This window comes from Mycena indigotica (genome assembly GCF_014461135.1).
Source record: "Mycena indigotica strain 171206Taipei chromosome Unknown Mind.scaff0020, whole genome shotgun sequence".
Taxonomy (NCBI): Eukaryota; Fungi; Basidiomycota; class Agaricomycetes; order Agaricales; family Mycenaceae; genus Mycena; species Mycena indigotica.
In genome coordinates, this window is record NW_023503019.1 from 19,745 (window position 1) to 46,237 (window position 26,493).

Sequence of the window (26,493 nt, forward strand, 5' to 3'; positions counted from 1 at the left end):
GACCTGTGGGTGTATTAGTATGTATATATATTGAATAGAACATTCTTATACTATTTATGGTACATTCAGGGGGGAAGGGAGCATCAACTGTACAGCAAATCCCAGCTGTTCCACTGATGCAGAAGTCTGAAGTGGTGGGACCAAAGACATCTTTGCCAACCATGAGCTCATTTGAGTTACATTGAGGATTGCAGGGTGTGATTTGATTAGTATATCCACCCTCTGATGTTTATATCAATAAAAAAAAGCAGAGAAATGTTTATCAGATATAACTGACTCCGACATTCTGCTGGAAGGTAGGGTCTTGGGCAACAGACATTGGCAGGATTGTTCTGAGCACATATTCCATCTGTAGGACTATAATATGTTATGCTGGCACGGTAACCAGGATTGCACTGTTGACCAACAAAATCAGTGAAAAAGTGATTATTCACAGAGACTAAAAGCTTACCCCAGGTACTCCACAACCTGTTGTATAGCACTGACCAAAGGAAGGAATAGCTGGTGTTGAGATAGCAGGAGCTGGAGAGTATAGTGCTTGTATAGCACTAATCCAGAATTAATAAGTTTGACTTGCTACTGAAAGTTGATATACCTATAGGATGTATCATCCTGATACAAGAGGGTCAATCATTATATCAGCATATTATAGGGCTTACTTGATCCACACTCCAAATCATTGATCCACCAAGACACAATGTGTTAGCACTTGGATCCCAAATAATTCAAATGGCACAGAGAGCAAAAATATGAAAAGACATACAGGGTGATCTTTGTGGCAAATGCTTTAGTTGTTATCAACCATAAGCAAAGATGAAAATATATAACAAAGCTCACAATCTGCAGTCTCCACACTGACCCATTGGTTACTATAGCAATTAGTCAGGGCAAGCAGTGGCCTATGAAGGAACATACTCTTCAAATACTACTGTTGCAACTGCAGCATCCAAATCAAGATTTGCCCAATTTTCATCACTAGCAAGGATATCCTGGATTTCAGAGAACATCAAGGTTCCTGGACTAGTGCTGCATTCTCCACCATCACCACCTGATGCAAAAAGACATTCGCCTGCCGAAGTACAATCGACATTGGCAAGAGTGAAAGAGCGGCCTAGAATGAGATTTGGCAGAGTTCACTGTGAGTCTGGAGAATAATTACCATAAAAAGCCCTATAAGGTAAGGGTAAAAACATAAATGCATATATGAAACCACTTCTTACATTCCAAGGACAATCTGACTTGAGTTTATGCCTTGAGACAATATGGTTTGGAGCGCATTATTAATATCAGTCACTAATTTATGAAGGTACATCAGCAGCCATCAATGGACAAAAAAGAATGGACACACAGTTGGCATGGGCTCGGATATTAGCACTATATATAATATAAAAATCAGAACATATAGGACCATCCAATCATACTCATTGCTAGACTAAAAGCAGTTAGAGGACAGTGTGGAGGATTAGCATGACTTGGACTCACACCAGCCCCATCATAGTAACCTGAGTATTAGATAGATAAGTCACCCTTGGAACAAATAGACTGGGGCAGGAAAACCCACCATGAAGATCATATGCAGCCAACTACAAGATGGATTCTTGATAAAGTCAAAAACGGAAATGTGAAGTACATACATTGAGCCAGTCAGCATGCTGTACATATCATAAGATAGTCTGAAGTTAAAATAAAAGTTCACCACATACAAGTAACATCTTAGGTAGATCAAAATATTGGAGATAGTATGGGTTTATTGGAGCAGTGCTAATAATCGGTCAGATATTGAATGAAAAATGTAGCAGTGGAACATACAATGTCAGTCCATAGCCTCTGTCACTCAGTGCAGGCTAAACATATCTTCAACATGTCCCAAGTTAGTCACAATCAGACATTTCATACCTGAAGCAAACTCAAGAAATTGGCATAGTTTGCCCGATCTGCAGCAATACCGCCTCGGTCTGGTGCACCCGGATACTTGCATGGCAATCAGCACTGCATGGTGTAACAGGATAGACACATACATTCCAGTCAAGGTCTATCCCATCAAATCCATATGTCAGCAACACAGAGGTAATTGAGTTTATAAAGGTGAGAGTATTTGCAAAGGACCCAACCAGGTTGGAAGTTCGGGGATTGTTGAATCCCCAACCACCTGGAAGCAAGCAAGGGTTAGGCTACTCATAACATGCACAAGCTTATGAACATACCAACAGAGAGATAGACCTTAAGCCCTGGGTTGTCATTCTTGAGTGAAACAGTGCGTGTCCACAGATCCACATCCCCATCTGACATTTGGGCAATTTTGAAGTTGGAGTCAATCACAGCAGATGCAAAGTTGACGTGGGTCAAGCTGCCTGCAGGAATCTGTTCAGGTAGAAATTCCATGCATTTTCTACTCTTTTTAAGAAATAAGCACATGGGCGGTAAGGGTGTAACGTACCGAGTGGCAGCCCAGCCTTGGTAGTATCCCACTCTCCGTTTGAGCGCCGTCTGGTCTGTTGGGGCTGCAAAATATGGCCAGTAAGTTAACCATTGCATCCACCATTCAAATTACCCACCGCATGTCGGACTCCGTGGGTGAACATCGGAATTCGGGTTGGGATTGTCTTCGGATCGAGAATCAGAGGCGGATTCGGCCACGATTGACGAAAGGAAGAGATTGATGGCTGTGTTGATGTTAATCCGAGGGAATGGGGCGACCTCGAGCCTACACACCGAGCAAAGCAAAAGTTTGGATTTTCATCGTAGCAGCAGCAGGGCGAGTAGCGGTACAGCGCGTGGCGCTCGATCGGAAGTCTTTATTGAGGTAAGACTCGGCATATGTGATTTGTATCGCCGGAGGAAGCGGCGGACCGGATGACACGAGAGTGCCTTGTACCTTTTGTTGTCGTGCGGGCAGGCACGACTGCTTGACACTCGCCGACATGCAGCTCGGAGCCGTGGACAGGCCACCCCAGGATTTCTGACGGTGGAATCGCGATGCATTCCATGCAGGAGGATCGTTGAGAACGTCACGATCTAGACGGCTTGCATTCCGGCCACAGGCAATGCCGACTCATGTCAGTGTTCAATTGTGTAACGCCGGCGCCCGGCGACTGGTGTCTTCGATGGGCCATGGCGCCAGGGAATAGTATTGAACGTGATACTTGGCTCCAAGCGGCGGCGGCGGCGGATCGGAGGTACGACAACCACGATCCGCGTGCGCAACGAGGGAAGTCCGAGGGCTACTGAGTAGTGGACTTGGCGCTTGCAATGAGCAAGCGCGCTCAGGCTCGCGCAATAGTCGTCGTCGGGCAGCTGTAAACTATGGTGCAATCGCCGTCTGTCCGGGGTGAGCCCCGTCATATTTGCAAACCGCAGACTGGTGCTCTCCAAGAATATTGGCTCCTGCGCGCGTTCTCTGCTCCGGAACGCCGCGTGAGCTCGCCGGAAGGAGGAGCGGTGGGTACCAGCGTGGCCGGAGCGGGCCCTACTTGTTGAAGAGCGGCTGCGCGAGTTGACGAGAGATGGTTTGGGCACTTTGTCGACCCACTGACGTCAGCCGGGCTTCCCCCGACGGTCTCCAAACAGCAGATGCGGCATTACAGGCTGTACAGCTCATTGCAGCACTTGAAATGCGGCGCCGCTTGAAGTGCAGCGTGCGAAGCGGTGAGAGCGTGGATGGGCCGCGCCTGAGTGCCCGGAAAACTGAGCAACCGCAGCCCGGAAGCGCTGTGGCCGGGAGTTGGATGTTGAGCCAAGCCAGCGCGTGGAGCCTGAGTAGGGCCACCACTGGAGTCAAGAGACCGTCCCCGGGCCTAGCTTCGACACTTTACACCCCGAGCGTATTCGATGTAGCGGTGCGCACGTCCGCGTCGACGGACGGAGGAGGAGCGTCGGAATACTGAGAAGAATGAATTCCAGAAAAAGACGATGAATGAAACGCACATCGTGACCGTAGCAGCCAAGTCAAGGCTCCTTTATTGCCGCAAAGTCCGCCAATGAGGGCGCATCGATGAGCGTACATGACTCGGGCGCGTCAGCATCATTACATGTGTAGCCGGGAGGGGGAAATGAATATCGCGCGAGCGGCCGAAACGCTGCCCGCCGCTTCTCCGTCTCTCCCAGCTTCGCGCGGCGACGGCGGCGGCGTGCGGCCATCGGCATCGACAACCTTCTCAGAAGACGCACATTCTCCCGTTTTCCAGCACATTCCTGTGCCGCGCTGTAACGACTCTGCTGAGTCGGCGATGACGTGGCCGGCGATGACGTGGCAGCGGTGTCGGTTGTACACATGGAGGCAGACACGAGGTAAATGGGAAGCAGAAAAGCGAGCATGCGCTCGGCGGGAACCTCCAGCAGCTGTTGCCCTGGCGCAATTGTCGCCATGTCGTTGTCGGAACGAAGGTTTTTTTCATGATGTGACCCGGATTTGATGTGAGTCACAGGCATTCCCACGTCATCCTTCTCAACTTCTAACGGCCATGTCGACGATTATCTGCGGGCACTCATGGGACTGGATAAACCCGGGGAGCCCTCCATTTCCCTGCACGCAACTGAGCGGGCCGCCCTAGTACAGCTTGAGTAAGTACGGCGACCGCTACCCGGGCCGCGATTTCTGCTGCGGTATTCGCGCCGCCGCCCGCGGAATCTCCATTCCCCGTGGGTGGTCCCATTCAATATCTCCTTCTCCTGCTGACTGTTTCGCTCGCAGGCTTCCACGTCGCATTGACCGTGCGTTGTGAATACCTGGCCCGACAGCCACCATGATGAACTGTCAGCTGGCGGGGACAGGCAGCTTGAAGGGAAGGGGTTTTATCACCTCAAGAATTGTGCTTCGATTCCGGGACCACGGCGCCGTGTCGGTCTTTCGGCCAGGGGCAACACCGGATGCGTACCATTTACTGTCCACCTCATATGTAGCCTGCCAACGCAACCCCCAGTCCGTAGTAATCATTATGCTTCACTACCTCGTCGTCTTCTTGCTCAGCGCCTTCCCCATCGTTTCTGCGCGCCCCCCAGGACTCACCAATAAACATCAATCGTTCAAGCACCTTGGCCAACCACCAACGCAAAACACGGTGCATAAGCTCACCGAACTTGCCGCGCAGCCCAATGGAACCATTCAGGCGCTAGTGGCGTTTCAGCTGTATACCCCAGATCAGCTTCCGTCCTCTCCAGCACCATCTGCCGTGTGTGCCGCCGCTCTGACGGCATCAATTGCTTGTGATCCCAGCGTTCAGTATATACAATATCGCAACATGGTCTCTCCGGCTACAATTTGTACAACTGGATGCCAAACAGCACTTCAGTCGTATCGGAGCACTGTGGCTAGTGCCTGTGCGGGATACATGTTTCCAGGCCCTAATCAATCCACACATGTCGGTGAGTGGCTCTACTCCTTGCACTAGCATCCCTAATGGTCTGCGGGTAGCAACATTGGCAATTGATCTTATCCTCGGGCCGTACACTGCTGCATGCCTGAAAGATGAGTATGTTTCCACCATTCCATTTACATTCCCACTTCCAACGATTGGATAGATCCACCTCAACTCCATGTCCCACTGTGCTCCCACGTACAGTGATACCATTAGGCTTGAACCTCAATGACTGGGCAAGTGTGAATGGTGGACGCGCTCAGGAATGCCAGTCCTGCATTCTTCAAACTATCAGAGCAACACTTTGTGATCCATTCCGGACCTCCCCTGCACAATATGCAGAGTTTCAAGACATCATAGGGGATTGTGGCTCGTATGTTGAACATCTTGTGCCTATCCTCCTGCCAGCTCTTTGATATATCCTTAGGGGCTATACAAAATATAATATTGCTCAAGGGACACAAGTTCCAGCATATACCCATGGTAATAGCTCTCTTCCAAGTGGTCCCTCTGGCATTTCAGTGAAATGCATATCTCCCAAGATTAGCATTTCTCTTACTTCATCAATGTCTTGTGAAGGAATAACTGCTGCATACTCAGTCAGCTATCTTGATATCCTTGCACTGAATCCCTGGATCACTCCATCTGCATGTCTCACAGGTGTAGCACCCTCCCGGGTTCTTTGTATCCCCAGCCCATGCACAACATACACCATGCTTGCTGCTCAAAGCTGTGTGGATGTTGTGCAAGATATCAACAACAATATCCTTCCTTCAGGAACATCCAAGATAAGCATTGCACAGCTGGTGGCATGGAATCCAAGTCTGGATCGGATTTGTAAGCTTGGTCCTAGTCGGCGGAGTGCATCTGGGCAAGATATGAAAATTTGCCGTAGGTATGATAAATTACCTACTAGTTCTTCTTTTGTAGCTGATCCAGGTATACAGTCCACCAGGGGGAGCTGCAGCTGTCGGCAATGATGGTGGCAGTGCTATCCCAACGCAGTCAGCCCTAGGCAATGGCACGGGTAGGCCATACCCGCGCGGGTACGCGGGTTTACCCGCGCGGGTACGGGTACGGGTCAGCGACAGGCTTACCCGTGGCTTGATGACTCAGCTGGCTTTTCTCCCTTCTGGTGTCCAAGATGCTCTGCGTTCGACTCTGCTCTTGCGCAGCATTTTTATCCCACCTTCCGGACAATAACCAAGCTGTCTCTTCCTCCCTGCCTGCCCAAACCATGGGTAAACCCATACCCGTACCCGCGGGTATGAGTACTGTGGCTGTGCGGGTACGGGTGCGGGTAGGCCCTCGGATACCCGTGGGTATACCCGTGCCATTCCCTAGTCAGCCCCAACAGCAACAATGTTTGTCTTCTTAAGCTAGGTATTCCTGTTAACTGAAGCTTTAGTGCTCCACCCACGTCAACTCCTGATGGCACCACATCCGCCTGTAGCAAGTGGTATACCATCCAGTCTGGAGACTTGTGCCCAAGGCTTCTGATGAGCAGTAAGTAGCCCACTATGTTCACTCTTTCTGTATATTAATTATAGTTATCACTAAGATGGCATTACATTATCTGACTTTCAGACAATCAACCCTCAAGTGAATGATAGTTGCAGCAATCTGATTATAGGGTATGTTAATTCTAGTGGTGTGGTACCAAAAGAGCATATAACTAAATATTTCCTTAGGAAAGCATACTGTGGTATATATATCCATATATCAGTCATAATCTTTTGTGCTGACAAAATAATAGTACAGCCACTCATTGCACCAGGTAAAATACCAATCCCCTTGTTCACAAACCCAAATGCAGTCATGACTACTGGAACATTGAGAATGACTCCAATCTCTACCTTAGTGGCTACTACAAGTCCTTGAGTAGAAAACAGTAGTACAGATGTAATTGGTTTCTCTCAAGCCTGACAATCCCCAGACCAGTTAATGTTAAGCTACCAATGAGTAGTGGTAACTACGTTTAAGTCATTCAATATAATTTTTCATGGTTAAGAATATTTCTTGAATAATTGCTGATCTTATGATGCAGTGCATCAATTCATGACAATGTAAAGTGAAATTGAAGGTTTTCATTGAAATTAGGGAATGGCATTCTCTGATGACTGCACTGTCCAATAGCAAAAAATTCCTTTTTTGGAAATTTATCACGTATCACTCTATGTTGCAGTATACAACCATAGTCACTAAAACTACCAGCTCTACTATCTATTGACAAAAGTTCCTTTTGGGGATGTTGTGTCACATGTCACATAGTGTGACTCCAAAAGACTTGGTGAAAATGGCCTGGATTATATTATTCACCTTTATTCACCCCTACATGCTGGACTTAGTGAAAATTTGTCTTGGACTTCACAATTATTCACCCCCTTCACCAACAATTATTCACCACTTGGGGAATTGCTGATATGGACGGTATACTGTATCAAAAGCTTTTCACAACTTTCAACTCTTTTTTTCAGACTTTTTATATACAACTTCAAGCAATGTGTTTCCAGCTCAAAGAACTGCCAGAGGGATCAATACATCTTGTAATTTACAACAACATCTTTCATTTTCTCAACTACAACCTCAACTTTTCACATAGCAACTTCCTTCTAGAGCAACTACAACTTTAAATTTGTTGGTTGCAGGTTTTCAATATGCAGAACAACTTCAAAGTGATTGGCTGTAGAATCTTCTGCCACAACTACAACTTTCATATTATATATTACAATTAAGACAAGTTTTAATTTAGTAGAGACAGTAATTTATCCTCCATATGTCTTATTACAGGAATTAAAAGCCAGGGAATTTCAGTTGTCACACTATCAAGAATTTATTTTTATACAAACTAAGGTGCACCCGCTATAGATAGTTGACTATATACTATGCTGCTGCTACACCAAGAGTGATTGTTACTCTGAGTATGACTACAACTACTGGGTAGTAGTGGTGATTGGAACAGGGGTTCATCTGACACATTCAGAAAGAGCTGGCAGACATTTGTTGCATTTTCTGACTATTTACAAGGCACTCTCACCTGACATGATCAATCTAACAAAACAAATTACTAGCTAACTGAACCATAAATGAACCATACAAACACAGAAAATTGACTGTGTATAGGCTTTGTCCTTGTTTCTTATTGACTCCCAGGAGATTCCAATTAATGATGGAAATAAATTTAATGATCTGATTGAACTCTCATATTATATTAATAGATAAATAAACTTTCTGCCAGAAATTCCTCACTTCCGTTTATATCAGAGTCAAGGTTTAAAGAAAGTTGCACCAGGCTTGTTGTAAGTTGCAATGTAAGAGATTGCAAGTTGCACATGCTTTTCTAAAGTTGTAAGTTGCATGTCCAAAGTTGCAATAAGGAGTTCAAAGTTGCAAGTTGTTCCTGTCAAGTTGCTGCAGGGAGTAATAGTTGTCAGCCATGAAGTTGTGCATGAAAAGTTGCAAGTTGTGTACAAAAACAACCAGTTGTATTAAAAGCTGATTTCCTGCAGTGCCAATGGAGGATCTTGAGTTTCCTCTTTCACAATAGAGATCAAGTCATGGAGGGATGCAAGAGGAAGGACCTCACATGCCACCTCCAGACACAGGGTTTGTAGATTTTGAAAGGGAGTTGACAAATGGTCCCACAGTGCACCTGCCAAGTTTTTGAGAAAGTCCCGGGCATCATCAATTGAAATGTCAACAATTTTGAGGAAGTGCACAGGCTGCATGGCACTAATAAGGGAAAAAATACTGGTGCATGAGCATTGGCGATCTGCTGTAAGTATAGCTGACTGTAATGTACACTGTGAGCGGCTTAGGAACTCTTCCAGGTGTGGAAATGCATCACAGGCTAGTCCTCCTATAGAGAGGTTCTGAAGTGCAGGAAACATGTAGTCATTTGTCCATATATATTTTCCTTGAGGGTTATAGAAGATAGAGAGGGTGTTCAAATGTTCAAGTGTGAGAGGAGGAGGAGTTGAATCTGTCACTACATTGCGCCAAGGATCAGCCTCCCATATAGAAATATCAAGACTTTCTAACAATGGAATATTATCCAGAATGCTGTATATTTCCATAGCACTGATATTAGAGAGGCCAAGAACACGAATTTGATGCCAGGGAAGGATAATCTGGGACTGAACAATGTATGACAGCTGTACTTCATAAAGTAATGGTGTATCCGCAAACAGAGTAACTGGTATCTGTATGCTTGGTGCTGAGCCTAGAAACCAATCCATGTCAGGATCATAATGCCTGAGGGAGAGGTGCTTCAATCCAGTTAGGTGGTTTTTCAATCCTGGAAGTGATAGTTCCTCCTGGGCAAGAATATCAAAGGAGCTAGAGTATTTTACTATCCGTTCCACTGCACCTGGAAAAGAAATAACGCCAGAAAAAAGTTTTGTTTCTGTCAGGGGATGAGGGTCCAGGTGCCTAGTTGATACCAAAGCCGGGGGAACAGCCCCACAGCCAACTACTTAAGTACAGGGCTATCTGCGCACGGACCAGTCACGTGATCAGTCACAGCTGTCACATCACATGCTCCCCTTACACCAACCCCTCCTCAAGATCCGTCGCCTCGACGGATAGGCGGAGTGTAGGGTTCTGCAAACTCGTATTCGGGGTCGCCAGGGAAATAGAGGTTGTCGCCTATAACACGCGATGATTGCGCAGGTACGCCCCCTCGTTGGGCCGTCTGTCGATTGCGCTGCCGACCGTGCGCTACCGCGTCAATCTGCATGGGAGTGGAAGCCACACTGGTATCCATCCGCATGGGAGAGGCGCCTTGGGTATGCGAGACTCGGGTAAACGTCGACGGAGTTCCCATAGCCACCGAGGGTGCGAAGGGAGTAGGGTTAGGCTGGGGAGTAGGGAGAGTGGAAGCCGCGGCCCGTATAGGTTGGGTAGTGGCGGCGGCGGGCTGACGGGGTAGGGTAGACGGGAAGAAGGGGAGAAGACAGTCGCGAATGCCCAGCTGGCCCGCCGGGCGGCAGTCGAAGCCCTCGGATGAGCGGCAGGACGTGCGGCAGTGGGGCGCGGGGCACCTGAGACTGACCACGGGGCACAGTGGACGAGCGGTGCGGAGCACGGTCGACATCCATCTTAGTGGCGTGGGACGCAGGCACAGGCGCGACAGGAGGAGGGGGAGCAGGTCCCTCAGCAGACGGTGGCTGACGTTGCTTCTTCGCACGGACACGCTTACGCATGAACCGTTTCCCAAGCGCAATAAGCGCTTCACCGATTTGCTGGTCGGTTCCCCGGATAGAGACCCGGCGCTCGCCAGGCGCAGGCGATCAGAGTACGCGCAACTGAGCACCAGAAGTGTCATGAGCTTGGTGGAGACCCTTGCCGCCACGACCCACGATATGCCCGACAGCCGAGTCAGGCACCACAAGCGTACAAGAGAAGCGCGTGACAGTGTCGGGCGCAGTAGGGGGGAAGGTTTCGGCAAGTGGTATGGAAGTGTGGGCCGCAGCGATGACGGCAGGGGTAGGGGCCGGGATTGTTGGAAGAACCCAGCGACTGCCGTCCCAGACACCGTGGAATGTAGGACCAGGGGAAGGGGGAGCAGGGGGTGGAGCAGGCGTACCATACTCAAGACGGTCGAGACGGTCGGTGAGGCGAGTAATTTCGCTCTGCAGGAGCAGGCAGTACGAATACAGGTCGACAGGGACGCCAGGAGTCGTCATTGGAGGAGAGAAGGCAAGCACAGTAGGGTGAGGACGAATATAGGAGATAGAGAGGATCAACTGGGGCTAGAAGAGTGCCAGAGTCGATGTAGAGGCTTTGGTATGCTGTCAGGGGATGAGGGTCCAGGTGCCTAGTTGATACCAAAGCCGGGGGAACAGCCCCACAGCCAACTACTTAAGTACAGGGCTATCTGCGCACGGACCAGTCACGTGATCAGTCACAGCTGTCACATCACATGCTCCCCTTACAGTTTCATCAATAAACAGCTCCAGCGGGTGCATGCCTGATCGGACCAAGCATAATTGAAGAAATTGCTCATATCCAAGTTGCTTGTGGCGTGGTGCCGTGAGCTTGATGCATGACCAGATTCGAGCAAGCCCAAGTGCCACATGTCGCCAATGACGGCAAACCGATGATAACACAAGTGGGGCATGAAAATCACTGAAGGTGTGGCCTATGGTGACCTCTTCAACACAGTGTCCAAAGATCTCGGCTGTAATCTCAGATGGGATGGTGAGGATGTCGTCGTAGGTGATATCTTGCAGTTTGGAAACAATGTGACGGCGAGTGTCCAGGGATCTCCGCAGAGAGGCACGAAGATCCGCGATCTCTGAATCGATGTGCGCTAGCTCTTTGCGCAGGTCGGAGGCGGAGGGAGGCACCGGAAAAGCGGGGGGCAGCGACATGGCGAGAAGAAGAAGAAGAAGATAATGTGGGAACACCTCATCACATCGATGAGTTGTCGATGAGCAAAAGAAGCTGCATCACGTGTCACACCTTACGCGATCAGCTTCTTTTGCTCCGAACCACCATCTCGACCATGGCGGACGTGGCTGCTCTCCCTGGCGAGGTCATCGCGCACATCGTCGCATTTCTCCGCGATGCATCCAGCCTGCGCATCGCTGCGCTGATTCATCCTTCCTTCACTCCCTGGGCACGGGCAACCCGCTTCCGTCATGTCCGGCTTACGCAAGACAACACTGCTGCCTTCGCGGTGCTGCTCCAGTCTTCGCCCCTCGTTGCATCATACATCCAGCAGCTGGAGATCGACATGCCGCTCGTAAACGATGCAGACTCCGACGCGCTCCCGATTCCCCTCCCATCCGAGCATTTCACACTGTGCCGCAATCTCCGGGGGCTGACAAGCCATGGGGACCCGTTCGGCTTCCGACAGCTAGACACATCGCAGCTGACAGCGCTGCGCGAGGGCATGCGCGGCTTACGGACACTGGAGCTGACATTCGCTCGGTTGTACCCGCTGCCCTATTGGTCGGCACTGCTCGACGCGTGCGATACTCTGGAGAGCCTGGAGATCAGGGCCAACAAGCCGAACCAGTGGACATGGGAGGACATTCACGTGGCGATTCCGTCCGTATTGGGGAGCACACCGAGCGGAATGCACCTACAAGTTTTGCGGATTGCGTGCGAGGCACAAGCACTTGCGCCCATCTCGCAATGGCTCCTCTCTCGCGATGCGCTGGACACGCTTGTGGTGCTGGAGCTGAATATCTACTGCATTGATAGGCCGATAGAGGATGCATTGGGTGCCTTGGTCAGAGCTGCGATGTGCTCAGTCAAGGAACTTCGGCTCCACTTGGACGATGGCCTCCGTCTCGAGCACGACAAGAATACGCCACTCACAGCTGCCTCGTTTCCGCTGCTACGCACACTGCGTGTCCGCGTGGGAGAACTAGCTACCACACTCGAATGGACGGCTGCATTTCTCGGCTCTCAGGCACCGCAAGCACACCGTTCCGTGCTTGAACGCATCACCATCGACGACTGTATACAGCGTCACAGGCTCGAGGCGACGTCTGTGGCATCGTGGGCAGCACTCGACGACGCGCTGGTCGTAGCCGCGCTCCCAAGCCTTGTCGCCCTCAGCTTCACGCACCCACCAGCGGGACACGAGGAGGCTTCTGAAACGCAGTTAAACTTCGCCAGCTATATAGCCAGCAGAATGCCGCGATTGGCGGGGTCCAAGAGTCGGATACGGCTGCAGTTCGATGAGGAGGTCGACGAGAGAGAGGCTGAAATCTTGATGTCCCGGGTGACATGTGTGGTTTTTTGAGACCGCCTCTTGGGGAGCAGATTATCGTTTCTGAGCACAACTATTTGATAAGAAGATAGCGAACCATACATTTAAGTTCTTCAACAAAACATTACTTCCCGCCAGCATCCACGAGCACGGTCTCGCCAATGCCACACACCGTGAACGCACCTTCCTTGAGCCCGGCCTTCTGCGCCTCCTCCGCGAGCTTCTCCGGTGGGTCGAGGATCTGCTCCGCGCCGAGGAGCCACGTGCTGCGACGACGGATAAGAACGGGGAGAGAGGGAAAGGGGAGGAGGAACGCACCCCCAATGCATGCCCAGGCCGCGCCGCGCCTTGACGTCCTTGAATATCGCGACGCTATCCCGCGGCGCGCTGTGCACAGGCGACAGGAAGGATCGGGGCGTGTAAGCGCTATACCGCTTGAGTCAACTTCAACCAAACAACTGCAACACGCACCCAATGGGAATCAGCGCGAGATCCATCCCGCCCCAGCGCTCGCCGATTTCCTTGAACGCAGGACAGACGGGGAGGTCGTCCGGCCCGTCATCCGTGTCCGAGGTAACCGAGCGGTAGCCAGTGTCGCCCGCGAAGTACACCTTGCCCGTTGTCTTCACCTTCTTGTCGTCGGGCCCGGGCGCTGACTCGACAACCCAGCCAGCCCAGAGCGTGTGGCAACGGTCGTGCAGCCCGCGACCCGTGAAGTGCTGTCCCGGAGTGCATGTGACGTCAAACGCGATGCTGGCCGCCTTATCGGAGGGGAGGGTTGTCGTGACGCGCCGCGCGTCCCACCAGTCGAGGCAGTGGGTGCGGTTGGCCGGCACACCCAGTTTCCGGAAGTAGGACTGGTTGGCAGCTCCGTAAGGCGCGAAGACGTGTGGCGCAGAGGGGCGGGAGAGGAGGACTTTGAGCGAGTTGGTGTCCATACTGTGGCAATAGTGAGAATTGAGCAAAATATGGTGATAAACGAAAGGAGATCACAGAAATGTGGAAGCGAGGGAGATTATGGAGAAGCAATGGAGAATGGATAAAGTACATATGTGAATGGAGGAGGAAGGAGACCACGAGAAGAAAAGGCAACACGCACTGGTCATAGTGATTGTGCGAAATGACGATTGCGTCAAACTCGGGTACCTCATCGAGCTTACACGGCGGCTCTGTCGTTGGTCAGCCCTCATGGTCTCCTTCTTCGTTGAACACATACTGGTATACCGCTTCGGCCCCATAATCTGACTCGGCGAGCATCGATCGCTGAACACCGGGTCAAAGAGGATTCTTGGCCCCCGCGCGCCAGCCACGGGGGCGGGTAGCTCGACAAGGAAGCACGCATGGCCGAGCCACGTGGCCCGCACCTTTCCCCGGGTCTTGTCGTTCTCTGGCGCGAACTCGGCCCAGTCTGGCACGAAACGCGGGATTTCGTCTTTGCGGGCTGTCGACTGTGGGCAGAAGATGGCCTGTGCGAAGGTCCCGATTATCTGCCAGGATTAAGGAGGAGAACTCGATGGGAAATGAGGGACGCACCCCGCCAACGTCGGAAAGGTTTGTTACTGATTCGCGGAAGCTCGGCCATGGGTTGTGAAAGTGCGTGCCCGCGTCATTCAGCCAATGTGCAGGCCTGCCTGCCTTCGCGCGCTCCTCGCGGGCGGCGGCCTGGGTCGCAGTTTCGGTCACTTCAATGGGCATTCTCGGGCGTAAAGGGTTGAGCGTGGGGTCGTGAGTCGTGAAAGTCGGTAGGCAAGACGGAGAGAAGTCTTATGTATGACGGTAAAAGGGGCACATGGACGGGAAGAACAGGAGAGCAGGGTGACGTGTGACGGGCCGGGTGACGTGGTAGGCGTGACGTCAGCGGAAGGACTCCGAGATCAGTGCGTCGCCGATCGGTGGGCGAACGACGGCGAGATAGGTAGATCGGAGGCCGTGGTGTGCAAGCGGGAGAGCATTTCGAAAGACACCAAATGCGAGAGCGACAGAGAGTCCCAATATAACAAACGAGCAAGAATAAATGCTCCGGCCCAAGTATCCTGATTCCTATGTCGGTCCAAACGCAACGCCAAGTCACGGACACGGACGCCGGCTCCGGTCCGCCCTCCCGCCTTGGCCGATGTCAGCCGGCGATATCTGGTCGAGCCGATCACCGTCATCATGGTTATATCATGAAGTCACAGGTTTCAGCTGAAAAAATGGCAAAATACTGGTGTTGTGGGCATCCGGAAGAAGAAAAAAAATAATCCCAAAAAGGAAGGAGGGAGGAAAGAGAAAGAGAGAGGTAGCCACACCTCAAGTAAATATATTCATGCTCTTCCTACATGCAAAATATGCTATTCTCAAATATCTATTTGTCTGGGCGGCGCCTGCAGCGCGCCGTTTAATGTGTGACACATTACACATGTGCGTGTGACAGTATGTATACTGGCAAGAGTTTCCGTTTTGGAATATTCTGTCGCTCACGGGACTGGGTGATGGCAAATACTGAACCAAAATCGGGATTTTTTTCGACCGGGCTTCGCCCGGTCCGAGACCGGTCACCGTCACATCTCCTTGATTCAGCGGCCATCCAGCTCACTTTTTGGAACCTCTGGTGGTCAGTATATATGGCAGTTAGGCTGTAGCTTAGACTCTTTACCAACTATGCATGACACAACTATTTTTCACCATGTGCATTTAATCTAATAAACAAAATCAAGCTTAAAAATCTCTATTGCCAAGGCCCAAGGTGGCTCTGTAATAGAACTGGGAGGGGAGGGAGCAAAGTGCAATCATTACTGTACTATTTCGATTAATTGTCCGCATTACGGCGTACGCATTACACGCGGTCTCGGCGCGGGACACCTGCGACCGCTGTTACGCGTTCAAGTCCGATTTTCCATCAAATCCAGGCCTAAAAAGGCAATTTTTCGTTCTGGCTGACGCCGGACTTGCCTTTTATGGTAATCCGGACACCTTGTCCGGCGGACAGTTCGCGTTACACGTTACATGCCGCAGACAATTAATCGAAATAGTACAGTATAGGAAAGCCTATGGCTAGCATAAGCCACCCTCACAAATTCTCTACCCCATCAAAAAAAAAAGGTGGCCAGCGGTGCAGTTGAATGCAGGCCTCCGAGAATCACGGAGGATCAAAGTCTGGCCCAAAACGGATATTCGCTGCACACCATCACTATTACTGCAGTATTTGCCCACAACACCAGTATTTAGCCGAAAAAATGGTCCCTGTAAGGGCAACCCTGGAGACTCTGACGAAAGTCTAGCAGGGGAGGATCCAAAGCGTGAATAAAAGCTACGGAAATACACGGAGGGACCGACCTAGCAGGGGAGGATCCAAAGAGAAGAAACTCTAAGGGTCTGCCTGCTAGGGCGCCAACTATATACTGGTCGTCCGTAACTTCCCCTGACAGTCCCCTAAGCAGGATTTATATATAAGAAATAATGGTCCAAAACAATGGCCTTTTTTGCTCCTTTGATTAATATGCAATAGTAGCTGCAAAAATTGTATCTGATTTACAAGAAATCCAGTTCTATATCATGGTATCAAATATCACATACATAATAATGGCTACCCCATTGCTGACCATGTTTTGTAGCACATTATTCAAGCCCAAATATCTGTCAGAGAAATAGTGTCACATTATTATTTCCCTAATTTGTTATATACAAGGGTGATTTGTCATATATAATGGCAATTTGTCACTTATTTCTGATATATTAGCTACACTTTGGTGCTGGCCTAGATTTTGATATATATAGTTTTAAATCTTGTAACATATTTGGTGCATTTATTTGTTGCAAATCATTGCCACAAAATTGTCAGCTGATATTGGCTCTCACTGCGGGAGTTCAGGAATAAACAGCGCCCGTTTCGATCGATTATACACCTAATATCAATGTATCAAAAAAAATAATTTTTTTGCAGCTCTATTTGTGCCAAAAAAAAATGCACTGATATGGTGAATATGCCCTTATATAACATATATCAGGGCCCTGGATCATATAAGTGAACCTTTTTTGGCACAAATAGAGGTATAAAAAAAATCTTTTTTTGGTACATTGATTTTAGCCATATAATCAATCGAAACGGGGGCCGTTTATTCCCGAACTCCTGCAGTGTCTGGGTTCAGTCCAATCTGATAACTTAATATATGTCCCAATTCCTTACAAAGCAAGTCTATTTTCCTGGAGTTTTATTTATTATTGTTCTAAGTTGAGAAAATATACATTTTATTTGTCATAATTTAATCCTACTTCAGGGCCTATTTTTTGGCAGAAACCCCGGTGTCCTAGTATTAACAATTTAGCAATGTCACATGGTATAAGTATTAAAATTATATTTAATTTATTATACTCAGAATATAATCTAGAATAATATATTTAATATTTGTACCCGTCCTTACATATACATATCCTCGTCCATGTCGTCCCACGGCCAGTGACCCATAACCTCCTCCCGCTCCCTCGCTGACTGAGCCCCGGCGAACGCTTCCTCCTTGAACTGCTTGAAGAAAGCCACGGCACGCTCGTAGTCCTCAACCAGTACCCAGCCCTCCTCCCCGACGTCGTGCACGGACTGTAAGCGGTCGAAGCCCGTGGTCGCTTCGCGCAGTTCTTTGCCAACCCTCGCCGTCTTCTCCAAGTCCTTGGAGTCGAACTTGAGGGGACACGGCACGCCTCCACCCGTAAGCTCCTCCCACTTGTTCGTGGCCTGGATAAGCGCAGCCTTCAGGTCGAAAGTCTCACCCTCCCACGGGCCACCAGCGTACAGGAAGAGTCGCCTACGGAGCGCGCACAGGCGGTCTGTAAAGGCGGCGTAGTGAAGCGGGTTGCACTCCCTCGTGTTGGTGATGTAGAGATAGTGAACGAGGCGACAACGGTAGTGATATTCCTCGCGGGCTCGCCGACCTTCGCTCATCTTGTCGAGGTTCTCCGGTCGAGAGGGCGGCGCCATAGACTGCGACGCGCCATCTGCGTGGTACTGGAGGCGTTCAGGAATACCGGCGAGGAGAAACACGGGTAGAATAGAGGTATGCTGCCAGTCGAACACGCTGACAATTTTGCAGTCGAAGCCCGGGTCGGGCGACCATGACACAAAGATGTTGTTCGGCTGGAGGTCTGGATGGCGGATGCAGAACCGACTTAAAGCGGGGTCCTTAGGAACAAGCGACGACGTGATGCTGAGGTACCGCTCCAAGTTCTCGATGTGATCCGACGGAGACTGCTGCTGGTACTTGTAGCTAGGCCGCCTTTCGCGCCGCAACGGCAGGAGCGGTTGTCCGAAGCGTTTTAGGTAGGCAATCTCCTTCTGCGCCGCTGCTGCGAGAGCTGCTTCGGCGCTATTGTCTATCGATACAAGTTAGTTCGAGGGCGTAATAATAAAGTTGAAGAGGCGGAGAGCAGCATACATGGTCCTCGATTGACGTCGAGGCCTGCCCGTCTGCCATACCAGTACGCCAACTTCGTGTCCGGCCCGACGCAGAAACGCTTGTCCTCCAGAGGCACGCCCATCCCTGGGGCAACCTTCTCGAGGTCTTCTGTGAAGTACAGGCTCCCGCCAGCAGGGAATGGCTGTGACATCATGCGTGATTCGATCTGAGTGAGCTGGCGGACGACGGAGATGACTTGCTCGTCCCCGAGGCTGGGCCAGATCTCGCTGAGCTTCGGGCCGTGAACGAACTCCATAAGAATGTACGGGGTTCCAGCGACGTTGTTCGAGTCCGCCGAGTAACCATATATCTCAGGGACAGGAATCCCGCAGGACCGCTGGTACTCGATAGTGGCCACCTCGCTGGCGACGGCGTAGTAGTCAGGGACCGTCATGGGGTAGGGAACCCGGGCAACCAACTGCCGACCATCGTGCAGACCGATGACGAAGGTGCGGTTGAACCCGCCCTCAGCGAGCTTGGATATGGTGACGACATCCGTAGGACTTTGATGAATAGACTCGGCTGCAAGTCGACACAACCCGTCGACATCGAAGGCAACCCTCCGCTCCTTGTGACGAAGAGCGTCGTTGTAGCTGAACGATAGAGATGACATGTCAGATATCCATGCGCCAAAACAACGCTTGTGAGACTTACACCCAACGCCCAGAAGTATAGTCGTAGAGGTCGTCTAGAGACTCGGTGGACAAGGCGCGACGTGGCGGCGAACGGGTTGTGGAGATGGAGCTCCGGAGGGAAGAGAATAACGGTTGGGGAGAAGCGGGAGCTTTGAACTTGTTAAAGACGACGGAGCTCGCCCTCCCAAGGCCAAGCATAGCGAAGTAGGCTGAATTGAGGTCGTGGTGGGGGAAGAGAAGCAACAGATTGTTGATGGCGACGATCAGTGATCACGTCATGCTGACTCAGCGCTTGCGTGGCTCTTTTTACGACCACGACGACAACGACTGCGTTCCTCGCCGGTGAGGCCGGTGAGATGCTACTGGAATGCGGAGACGTGGATGGCGCTGAATCGTGGCTCGTCGAACAAGTGCGTGTCAGTCGTCCCGGTAATCGATTTAACCGTTCTGGGCTAGACACTTCCATTTCCGGTTTCCTGCCGACAACGTGGTCCTGGTAAGGGAACTGCATCCGCGCAAAGCCTATTGCCGTGCGCAGAGAGAAGCTGCCCACGAGCCTGACGCCACAACCGTCATTTCGCACCAGGTCACTCATCGAATTCGCTCTACACCATCCAGCTCACGCGCCTGCCAGACCCGCATTGCGCAACGGTGACCGCCAAAGGGGGTTTCCCCGCGCTCATTCGCACGGTGCGTGTTACGCGCTGTCGCACATCCGCGGAAACGACAATGAAATACGACATGGGACGGCATAATGCGCGGTACGCATCTGCACAATTTGGCGGCTGGCCGTGCCTTTACACGTAATGGGCAAGCGCATAAGACCCGCCAGCGCCTCATGCCTCACGTCCGCCTTTTTCGTCCCCCCTTTTCCCTTCGACTTCTGTGCTTCGCCTTCTTTTCCTCGCTGCCCACTGTCAGGCGCGCGTCTCTCTTTTTTCCCTCCAACCACAACCTATGGGTGACTCCCACCCGTATGCATTAATGGCTGAGGGCAATGGCGGCCCGCCATCGCCTACCCGTGGCCGAGCAAAAGCAGTGTTTGACCGCCTGAGACAGCGAGCGACGGGGCTCGTGAGGAAGGATAAGGGCGAAGAGGGACACCACTTGAAGGCAGCGATGGGCGGGGCGGATAGCGAGTACCGTATTCCCGAGCTGCGCTTCTCGTCGTCCTTCGCGGCGCTGGCCATGACTGGAACAGGAGGTGAGTAATCCCATTTGGTGGTGTCGAAACCAGACTTATCGGTGCGACAGGCCATTCTCACTCGCTCGCCCACCGCCAGACCACTCTCCGCCCCTCCCTACGGCGCCGCCCGTCAACTGCCGACGCTGGCCTTCGTTCCCAGCCCCCGCCTGTCCCGCCGAAACAGCCTCCCTCCCCGACCACCCCCCGCAAGCTGTCGTTCCGTCGCAAACGTGTCGAAGATTCCGCACCCCAGCCAAAGGAGGCCAGAATCACAATCCGCGAACGACCGCGGAGAAGACCGTCGACTGCGCCAGCTGCTGTGTATCGGCACAAGAACCTGAGTGCGCTGTTGGGTGCCGAGGCGGGGCCGTGGACAATACCGGATGACGATCATAGCATCCCGGACGAATCGACCCAGCCCTTGCGACTGGCGCGCAAAACATCCACGCCGCTGCTCATCACCACTCCCGCTGCAAGTCCGCTCTCCTCTCCTTCGACGGTTTCATCCTTCAGTACAAGCACCCCGCCAACGCCGACCTCCGCGACCGGCGAAACGACGCCCCCGCGTCAGATGCCGCTCGCAATGCGTCTGGGCAACGGCTCCCTCGTGGCCCTGCCCCCACCGAAGCCCGTCCCGAGCGGGCCGCTCCCGCCGCTGCCGTTGCCGTTGCCGTTGCCGTTGCCGTTGCCCCAGCAGAAGGAGCACCACGGAATCGGCCCTCCCCCGGCTGCCGCGCTCCCCCCGCTCCCGCTCCTCCGCATCCCTGGCGCGCGCCCCGTCGACGCGGACGACTCGGACACGGACAGCTTCTTCCTCTCGCCGCCGACGCATGCGCACCCCTACAGCCGCCCGCCCTCGCCCTTGCTTGCGCGGCCAGACCCCGAGGCGCGCTCTGTCTCCGCCCGCTCGGTGTCGCTCTCGCTGCTCGACGCGTTCCCGGCGCCGCCCGCGACATGTCCAGCCCCGCTCGCTGGCTCAGACTGACTACATCTATAGATCATCCGTAGACATCCATACGCTCTTTCTTGTTGTTGCTCTCCTCAGGCTGTCCTTCTTGTCCTCGTAGACTTGCGTAGACTTGCTACCATCTACCTATCTTGTCGTAATTAATAGAATTGTATGTATCATCCTTATCATCAAGAAACAAAAATTGTGGTGTATCATGTATGTTGATTGTGAGAAATAAATATGGCATTCAATTGTCAATCTAAGCAGCAATTTGTCTAAATACAACTAGACAGGCTGGGGCTACGCCCCAGCTTCAAATGTTGTTTCACAATTTTTTGTAGACTGAATGTGCGAATTTTATTCATAAGTGTATGAAATATCAAGGTCTGCATGCCCTCTACTGTAGTAATTAGACCATAAGTTCATCAATTTTGATTTTTTTAATGCCCGAGAGGGCTGAAAAATTTTCTTTTGATTTTAGGCGAATTTTAACGCTATGTTTTTTTGGCCTGATTACGCATTACGCGAACTTGTGGTCTAATTACTACAGTATACTGATATTGCAGCCAAGAACAACATCACAAATGGCCTTAGATTACTGATATCATCAACAATTGGTGATCTGAATAAGTTGCTTTCATCAGCCCCCAAGAACTCAAGTATCTTTGGTTGTGGAACGGAAATCACCAAGATTAGATCATTGCAATCAAACAAGTATTAGGAGATATTGCCTGTGACCTTGTGGGACTTGTTTATGGTACTTGATATTTTACAGCTTTGTGTCCCAATTAGACTTTACAGCTTTTCTTACCAAATTAGGGTTTTAACAGCAGTGGTCCCAAAAGTGGAAATGTGGAGTAAATAAATTGCTAAAGCTGATGCCAAACATGTGCATACATTCACACGATAACATAAGAGTAACCACTTTGGCTCACTCAGTGCACCGAAGTCTGACTCTGAGTCTGACCTGGATTTCGCTACACTACCTACAGAATCAGACTCCGACTTGGACTCACATTCATGTTTGGGGTCACCCTAACGATCAACAAAGACCGAACTTGTCTGGATCAAAAATTAGTTTATTGATCCTGATATTCAACCAGGACTCGCAGTAAGTATTGTCTTGTGGATAAAATGGACAGTGTTTAATCTTGTTGGATCCCGGCTGCTGCTCGGCGTCCCTCCGGACAACAATGTTAACTACTCTATCCAAAGTACAGGACATCCAGCATGTCTGTCTCCCTGGCTTGCGTCGCATACTACATTCAAGTTGAACAGCATCAATGCACGTTAGAATAGAAATTTTTGACATACCCGCAAGCCGATAACACACTGCTCGCTCAAAAATACTTTATGCCAGGTATAGCGCTCCGCGGATGTCGTTTGGACATACGCTAAGGTATGGGTCGTGGGAACCCCGCACGTTTAGTAATCCATCAAATGATGGCATCAGCGCCATCTTTTGAGCTTTCATAACAAAAAATATGATATTTCTACTATTTTCAGGGCAATAATGGATGTAGTAGGTAGATATGCAATAGGCAGATACTATTCCATCATAAACAACACCCTCCTGCCTTCTGTGCTATTGTTTGGTGGTCCCCATGGAGGTCACAAGTGTCATATGGCTATCACAAGTGTGACGGCTCTGAATGGATAGAATTTGGCTGTAATTTAACCCTAAGGCAGGACTTCATTCAATTTAATGCTGATTTACATAGTAGATGTCATCACAATGTGTTAAAATATGTTAACCTTGTTGACTTTATGTGGTACGTGATAGTGATTGTCACGCTTTTGAGCGGTGTCACATGTGTCACACCGCCATCATCTTGGGTCTGGCAGAATATAAAAGTTTAATATTATTGAATGATTGGACCTAACATTTGTTCAGACTATACTAAGCTTCATTTCTGCACACTTTATGGATCACTATATGTCCTACCCCTGCACCTATTGCTGGCGCATCGGTGCTGATGCCATCAGCTGACTAAATGTGCAGGGTTCCCACGACCCCTACCTTAGCTCTGTCACCAGCGGGTCGACGAAGTGCGTGAAGCATGTCTCGCGCAGCTGATCGTCGATAGGGCCCGCATCGACCACGTGAGCAGTCGAGGCACTACTAGGCTGCCCTCGGTGAAGAAGGCGAACGTAGTCCAAGCGAGGACTACTTTAGAGGCCAAGGTCGTATCGAGCTGATGCTGCGGGTGGAGTAAAATGGTGGATGTAGTTTGGTGAAATGTACTCAGCTCTGGGTGAATATATCCTGGCTCGCGCTCGCTATTCTGCGCTTTCGCTCACGCAGGCTCAAAACTCAGAGATGAAGGAGGGAAGCAAGGAAGATAAGATTCTCCTATCCGAATCTGAGACCGTAACTATGTGATCGGAAGGGGTACAAACAAATGAAATAAAAACTAAATTGGCCATGTGTAAGAGATCCTGGCTCTACACTGACCACATGTCCACACAGAACCATTTTTGGACTTTGATGAATGGGAATGCGCGCTGCTGCCCTCAGCGAAGACGTTGGGGGACCAAGCCAAGTCTTATACCCAGTCCGACTAGCTCTGTGCGTCCAGCGGCAGCTTCGAGTTCGGATATTTTGAGATAGTTGTGGAGTAGGGAGGAGATAGGAATTGAAATGTCGAGTAAATCAGAGGTGGCTGTTATCGCCCGATAAGCGCGACGCGTGATATGTGCGTGACCGCAGTGTCGACGTGGCGGCCACAAGGCACTACCACATCGGTGGAACAGCTGTCATTCCGAGTACTTGAAATCTGGCGCGGGTTGAAGTCCAGCATGCAGAGGGTTGAGGGCATCGGCGGTCCTGCGCCTGGGTGCCGGGGGACATTGAGCAACCGTGGCCCGGAAGCACCACAGATCCAGGACTGTGGCTAGGAGTTAGATGTCAGGTCAAGCCAGCGGCGTACAGTGGGGTGAACATATAGTTTATGCAGGAAACTATAAAAACATTCATCATAGATACCATCCTTGGTAATTAACTCTAGTTCAATTACTCCACATCTCATAATAATACAAAATCTGCATGTGATGTGACAGCTGTGACTGATCACCTGACTGGTCCGTGCGCAGATAGCCCTGTACTTAAGTAGTTGGCCGTGTTTTGTGTGATACAGCAGACCACCAAGTACCATTAAGTATAGGAGGATATATTCAATCTAGACTAAGATATGTAAGTATATATATATCACTGCAGCCAATATATGGACTGCTACAAATGTGCTATAAACATTATTGGCTAGCTACAATGAGCTATAAGTTTTGCTAGTTGGCTACATTTAGGAGGACGTTGCAACTTTACTACACTAGCTATATTTCACATGTAGCAATATATTGTGGTTCTGTTTCTTGCTGACGGAAGCTAGGATGGTGATCCATGACTGGCAGTGGGAGGCGATAAATGGCAAGAGCATTGTCCTGCACCTAGGCAATGGCATGGGTAGGCCATACCCGCGCGGGTACGCGGGATTTACCCGCGCGGGTACGGGTACGGGTCAGTGGCAGCCTTACCCGTAGCTTACTGATTCAGCTGGCTTTTCTCTCGATTGCTGCTCCTGCTGGTCTGTGTTCTATTCTTGTTAAGTGCTCCATTTTTTTACCACACTTTTCTGGCCACTAACCCGGTAGTATCTCTCACCCACCTTCTTTAGAGGCTGCTGCATCCGTGGGTAAACCCATACCCGTACCCGCGGGTAAGGGTACACAGCCACAGGGGTAAGGGTACAGATGGCTGTCAGGGGAACCCCCGCTTCGGCCTCCCTCGGACCCTCCGAACGCATCCGAGGCGCATCCGACCGGCGCCCCCTCGGACGCTCCGACCCACCCCGACCATCGTCCCACGGCCTCCTTCGCCCGCACAATCACCGATCCGTCAAGACCCTCCCAACGATCACCTTGGGACAGAGCCTGCAACGCCGCTCAGGCCTTCTGCGCTCTACGTCGGCAGTTACGGACGACCAGTATATAGTTGGCGCCCTAGCAGGCGGACCCTTAGAGTTTCTTCTCTTTGGATCCTCCCCTGCTAGGTCGGTCCCTCCGTGTATTTCCTGTAGTCTTATTCACGCTTTGGATCCTCCCCTGCTAGGCTTTCGTCGGAGTCTCCAGGGTTGCCCTTACAGCAGAAGAAACTCTCTACGGGATTAACCGGTCAAGATTGCCAGGTTTGGTGCTGACTCAGGCTCGGAGTACGAGTCCGTACCCCCTCGTCACCGCCCCTGCCACTTGACCCCTCCTCCTCTGCTCTTGTCGTCTTTACGCCCGCTATGTCTACCGGAGCTGCTCCGGACGCTGACGCGCGCATGGACGCACTTGAGGTGAAACTAGACAACCTCACCAATATCCTCACCCACCTTGCTTCCCAGGCTTCCGCTGCCGCACCACCTCCGGCAGCTCCCGAACCGCCTCGGCATCTCCGAATGCCCCCGACGCGGATGCGTTATTTGGTGACATTACTGTCGCCTCAAAACTGGTCTTACGACCAAACCCCCCGTTTGCGTTTAACGGAGATCGCAAACGCGGCCCGCCTTCCTATACGCGGTCAAAACCTACGCTCGGCTTGCCCCGGAGGCCTTCGTAGTTAACGGAGAGCCGAGCGAAGAAAAGGCCGTCCGCTACGCCATGTCCTATATGGCGGAGGGACCTGCTCAGCAATGGGCAGAGCGTCATGGGAGCAAAAACCCCTTCCCCTTCCCTCGGTGGAGCCAGTTCCTCTCCGAGTTTCGCCTTCGGTTCGTCGAGGAGAACGAACAGGACCTCGCGCTCGCTAAGTTGGAAAGCGCGGGTTATCACATGGGAACGCGGGATGTCTACGGATATACCGACGACTTCGAGGACTTGATGGACCTCGCTGGCTTCGAAGACGCGTTGGTTAAGGTAACCAAGTATCGCCACGGACTTGACCCCTTGATCAACAACGGCATCACCTCTTCGAACGACCCCCCAGACCTCCGTGACTATCTGGGCTGGCGCACTCGGGCTTTCCGACAATATGAAGCCCTGGTGCGAGCGAAGCTCATTAAGGGAACGGCTACCCCGCGGACCGCTTCGGGAGCTCCGCGCGGCGCCTTCCCCATCACTCGTTCGGCAACTCCGTTCCCCATCCGCCCGGTGGCCCCGCCTGTGCCACCCGCGGCCCGCGCCCCCGTCCCGGTACCTCCGGCTCCCGTCCCTATGGAGCTGGATCGTACTAGGGCTCGG

At 51.3% G+C, this 26,493-nt stretch overlaps 5 protein-coding genes across 5 annotated transcripts; 2 read left to right on the forward strand and 3 right to left on the reverse strand.

The window, feature by feature from the left end:
- Window positions 1-10,207: 10,207 nt before the first annotated feature.
- Window positions 10,208-11,041, reverse strand: MIND_01425700 (uncharacterized protein; the record flags this gene model as incomplete). The annotated part of the gene is made up of 2 exons (XM_037370639.1): window positions 10,208-10,597; window positions 10,655-11,041. The coding sequence occupies 2 exons, from the start codon at window positions 11,039-11,041 to the stop codon at window positions 10,208-10,210; spliced, it is 777 nt and encodes a 258-aa protein (XP_037212910.1).
- Window positions 11,042-11,862: 821 nt separating this feature from the next.
- MIND_01425800 (uncharacterized protein) lies at window positions 11,863-13,113 on the forward strand (the record flags this gene model as incomplete). The annotated part of the gene is made up of 1 exon (XM_037370640.1): window positions 11,863-13,113. The coding sequence occupies one exon, from the start codon at window positions 11,863-11,865 to the stop codon at window positions 13,111-13,113; it is 1,251 nt and encodes a 416-aa protein (XP_037212911.1).
- A 91-nt stretch (window positions 13,114-13,204) lies between these two features.
- On the reverse strand, window positions 13,205-14,775 carry MIND_01425900 (Zn-dependent hydrolase oxidoreductase family; the record flags this gene model as incomplete). The annotated part of the gene is made up of 6 exons (XM_037370641.1): window positions 13,205-13,346; window positions 13,399-13,506; window positions 13,552-14,019; window positions 14,180-14,249; window positions 14,297-14,567; window positions 14,614-14,775. 6 exons carry the CDS (start codon window positions 14,773-14,775, stop codon window positions 13,205-13,207), a joined length of 1,221 nt encoding a protein of 406 aa, XP_037212912.1.
- A 2,701-nt stretch (window positions 14,776-17,476) lies between these two features.
- On the reverse strand, window positions 17,477-19,366 carry MIND_01426000 (APH domain-containing protein; the record flags this gene model as incomplete). The annotated part of the gene is made up of 3 exons (XM_037370642.1): window positions 19,161-19,366; window positions 18,486-19,099; window positions 17,477-18,423 (listed from the first exon to the last, which is right to left on the reverse strand). The coding sequence occupies exons 1-3, from the start codon at window positions 19,337-19,339 to the stop codon at window positions 17,477-17,479; spliced, it is 1,740 nt and encodes a 579-aa protein (XP_037212913.1). The 5' UTR covers window positions 19,340-19,366.
- Window positions 19,367-20,098: 732 nt separating this feature from the next.
- Window positions 20,099-21,312, forward strand: MIND_01426100 (uncharacterized protein; the record flags this gene model as incomplete). The annotated part of the gene is made up of 2 exons (XM_037370643.1): window positions 20,099-20,345; window positions 20,396-21,312. 2 exons carry the CDS (start codon window positions 20,099-20,101, stop codon window positions 21,310-21,312), a joined length of 1,164 nt encoding a protein of 387 aa, XP_037212914.1.
- Window positions 21,313-26,493: the final 5,181 nt, after the last annotated feature.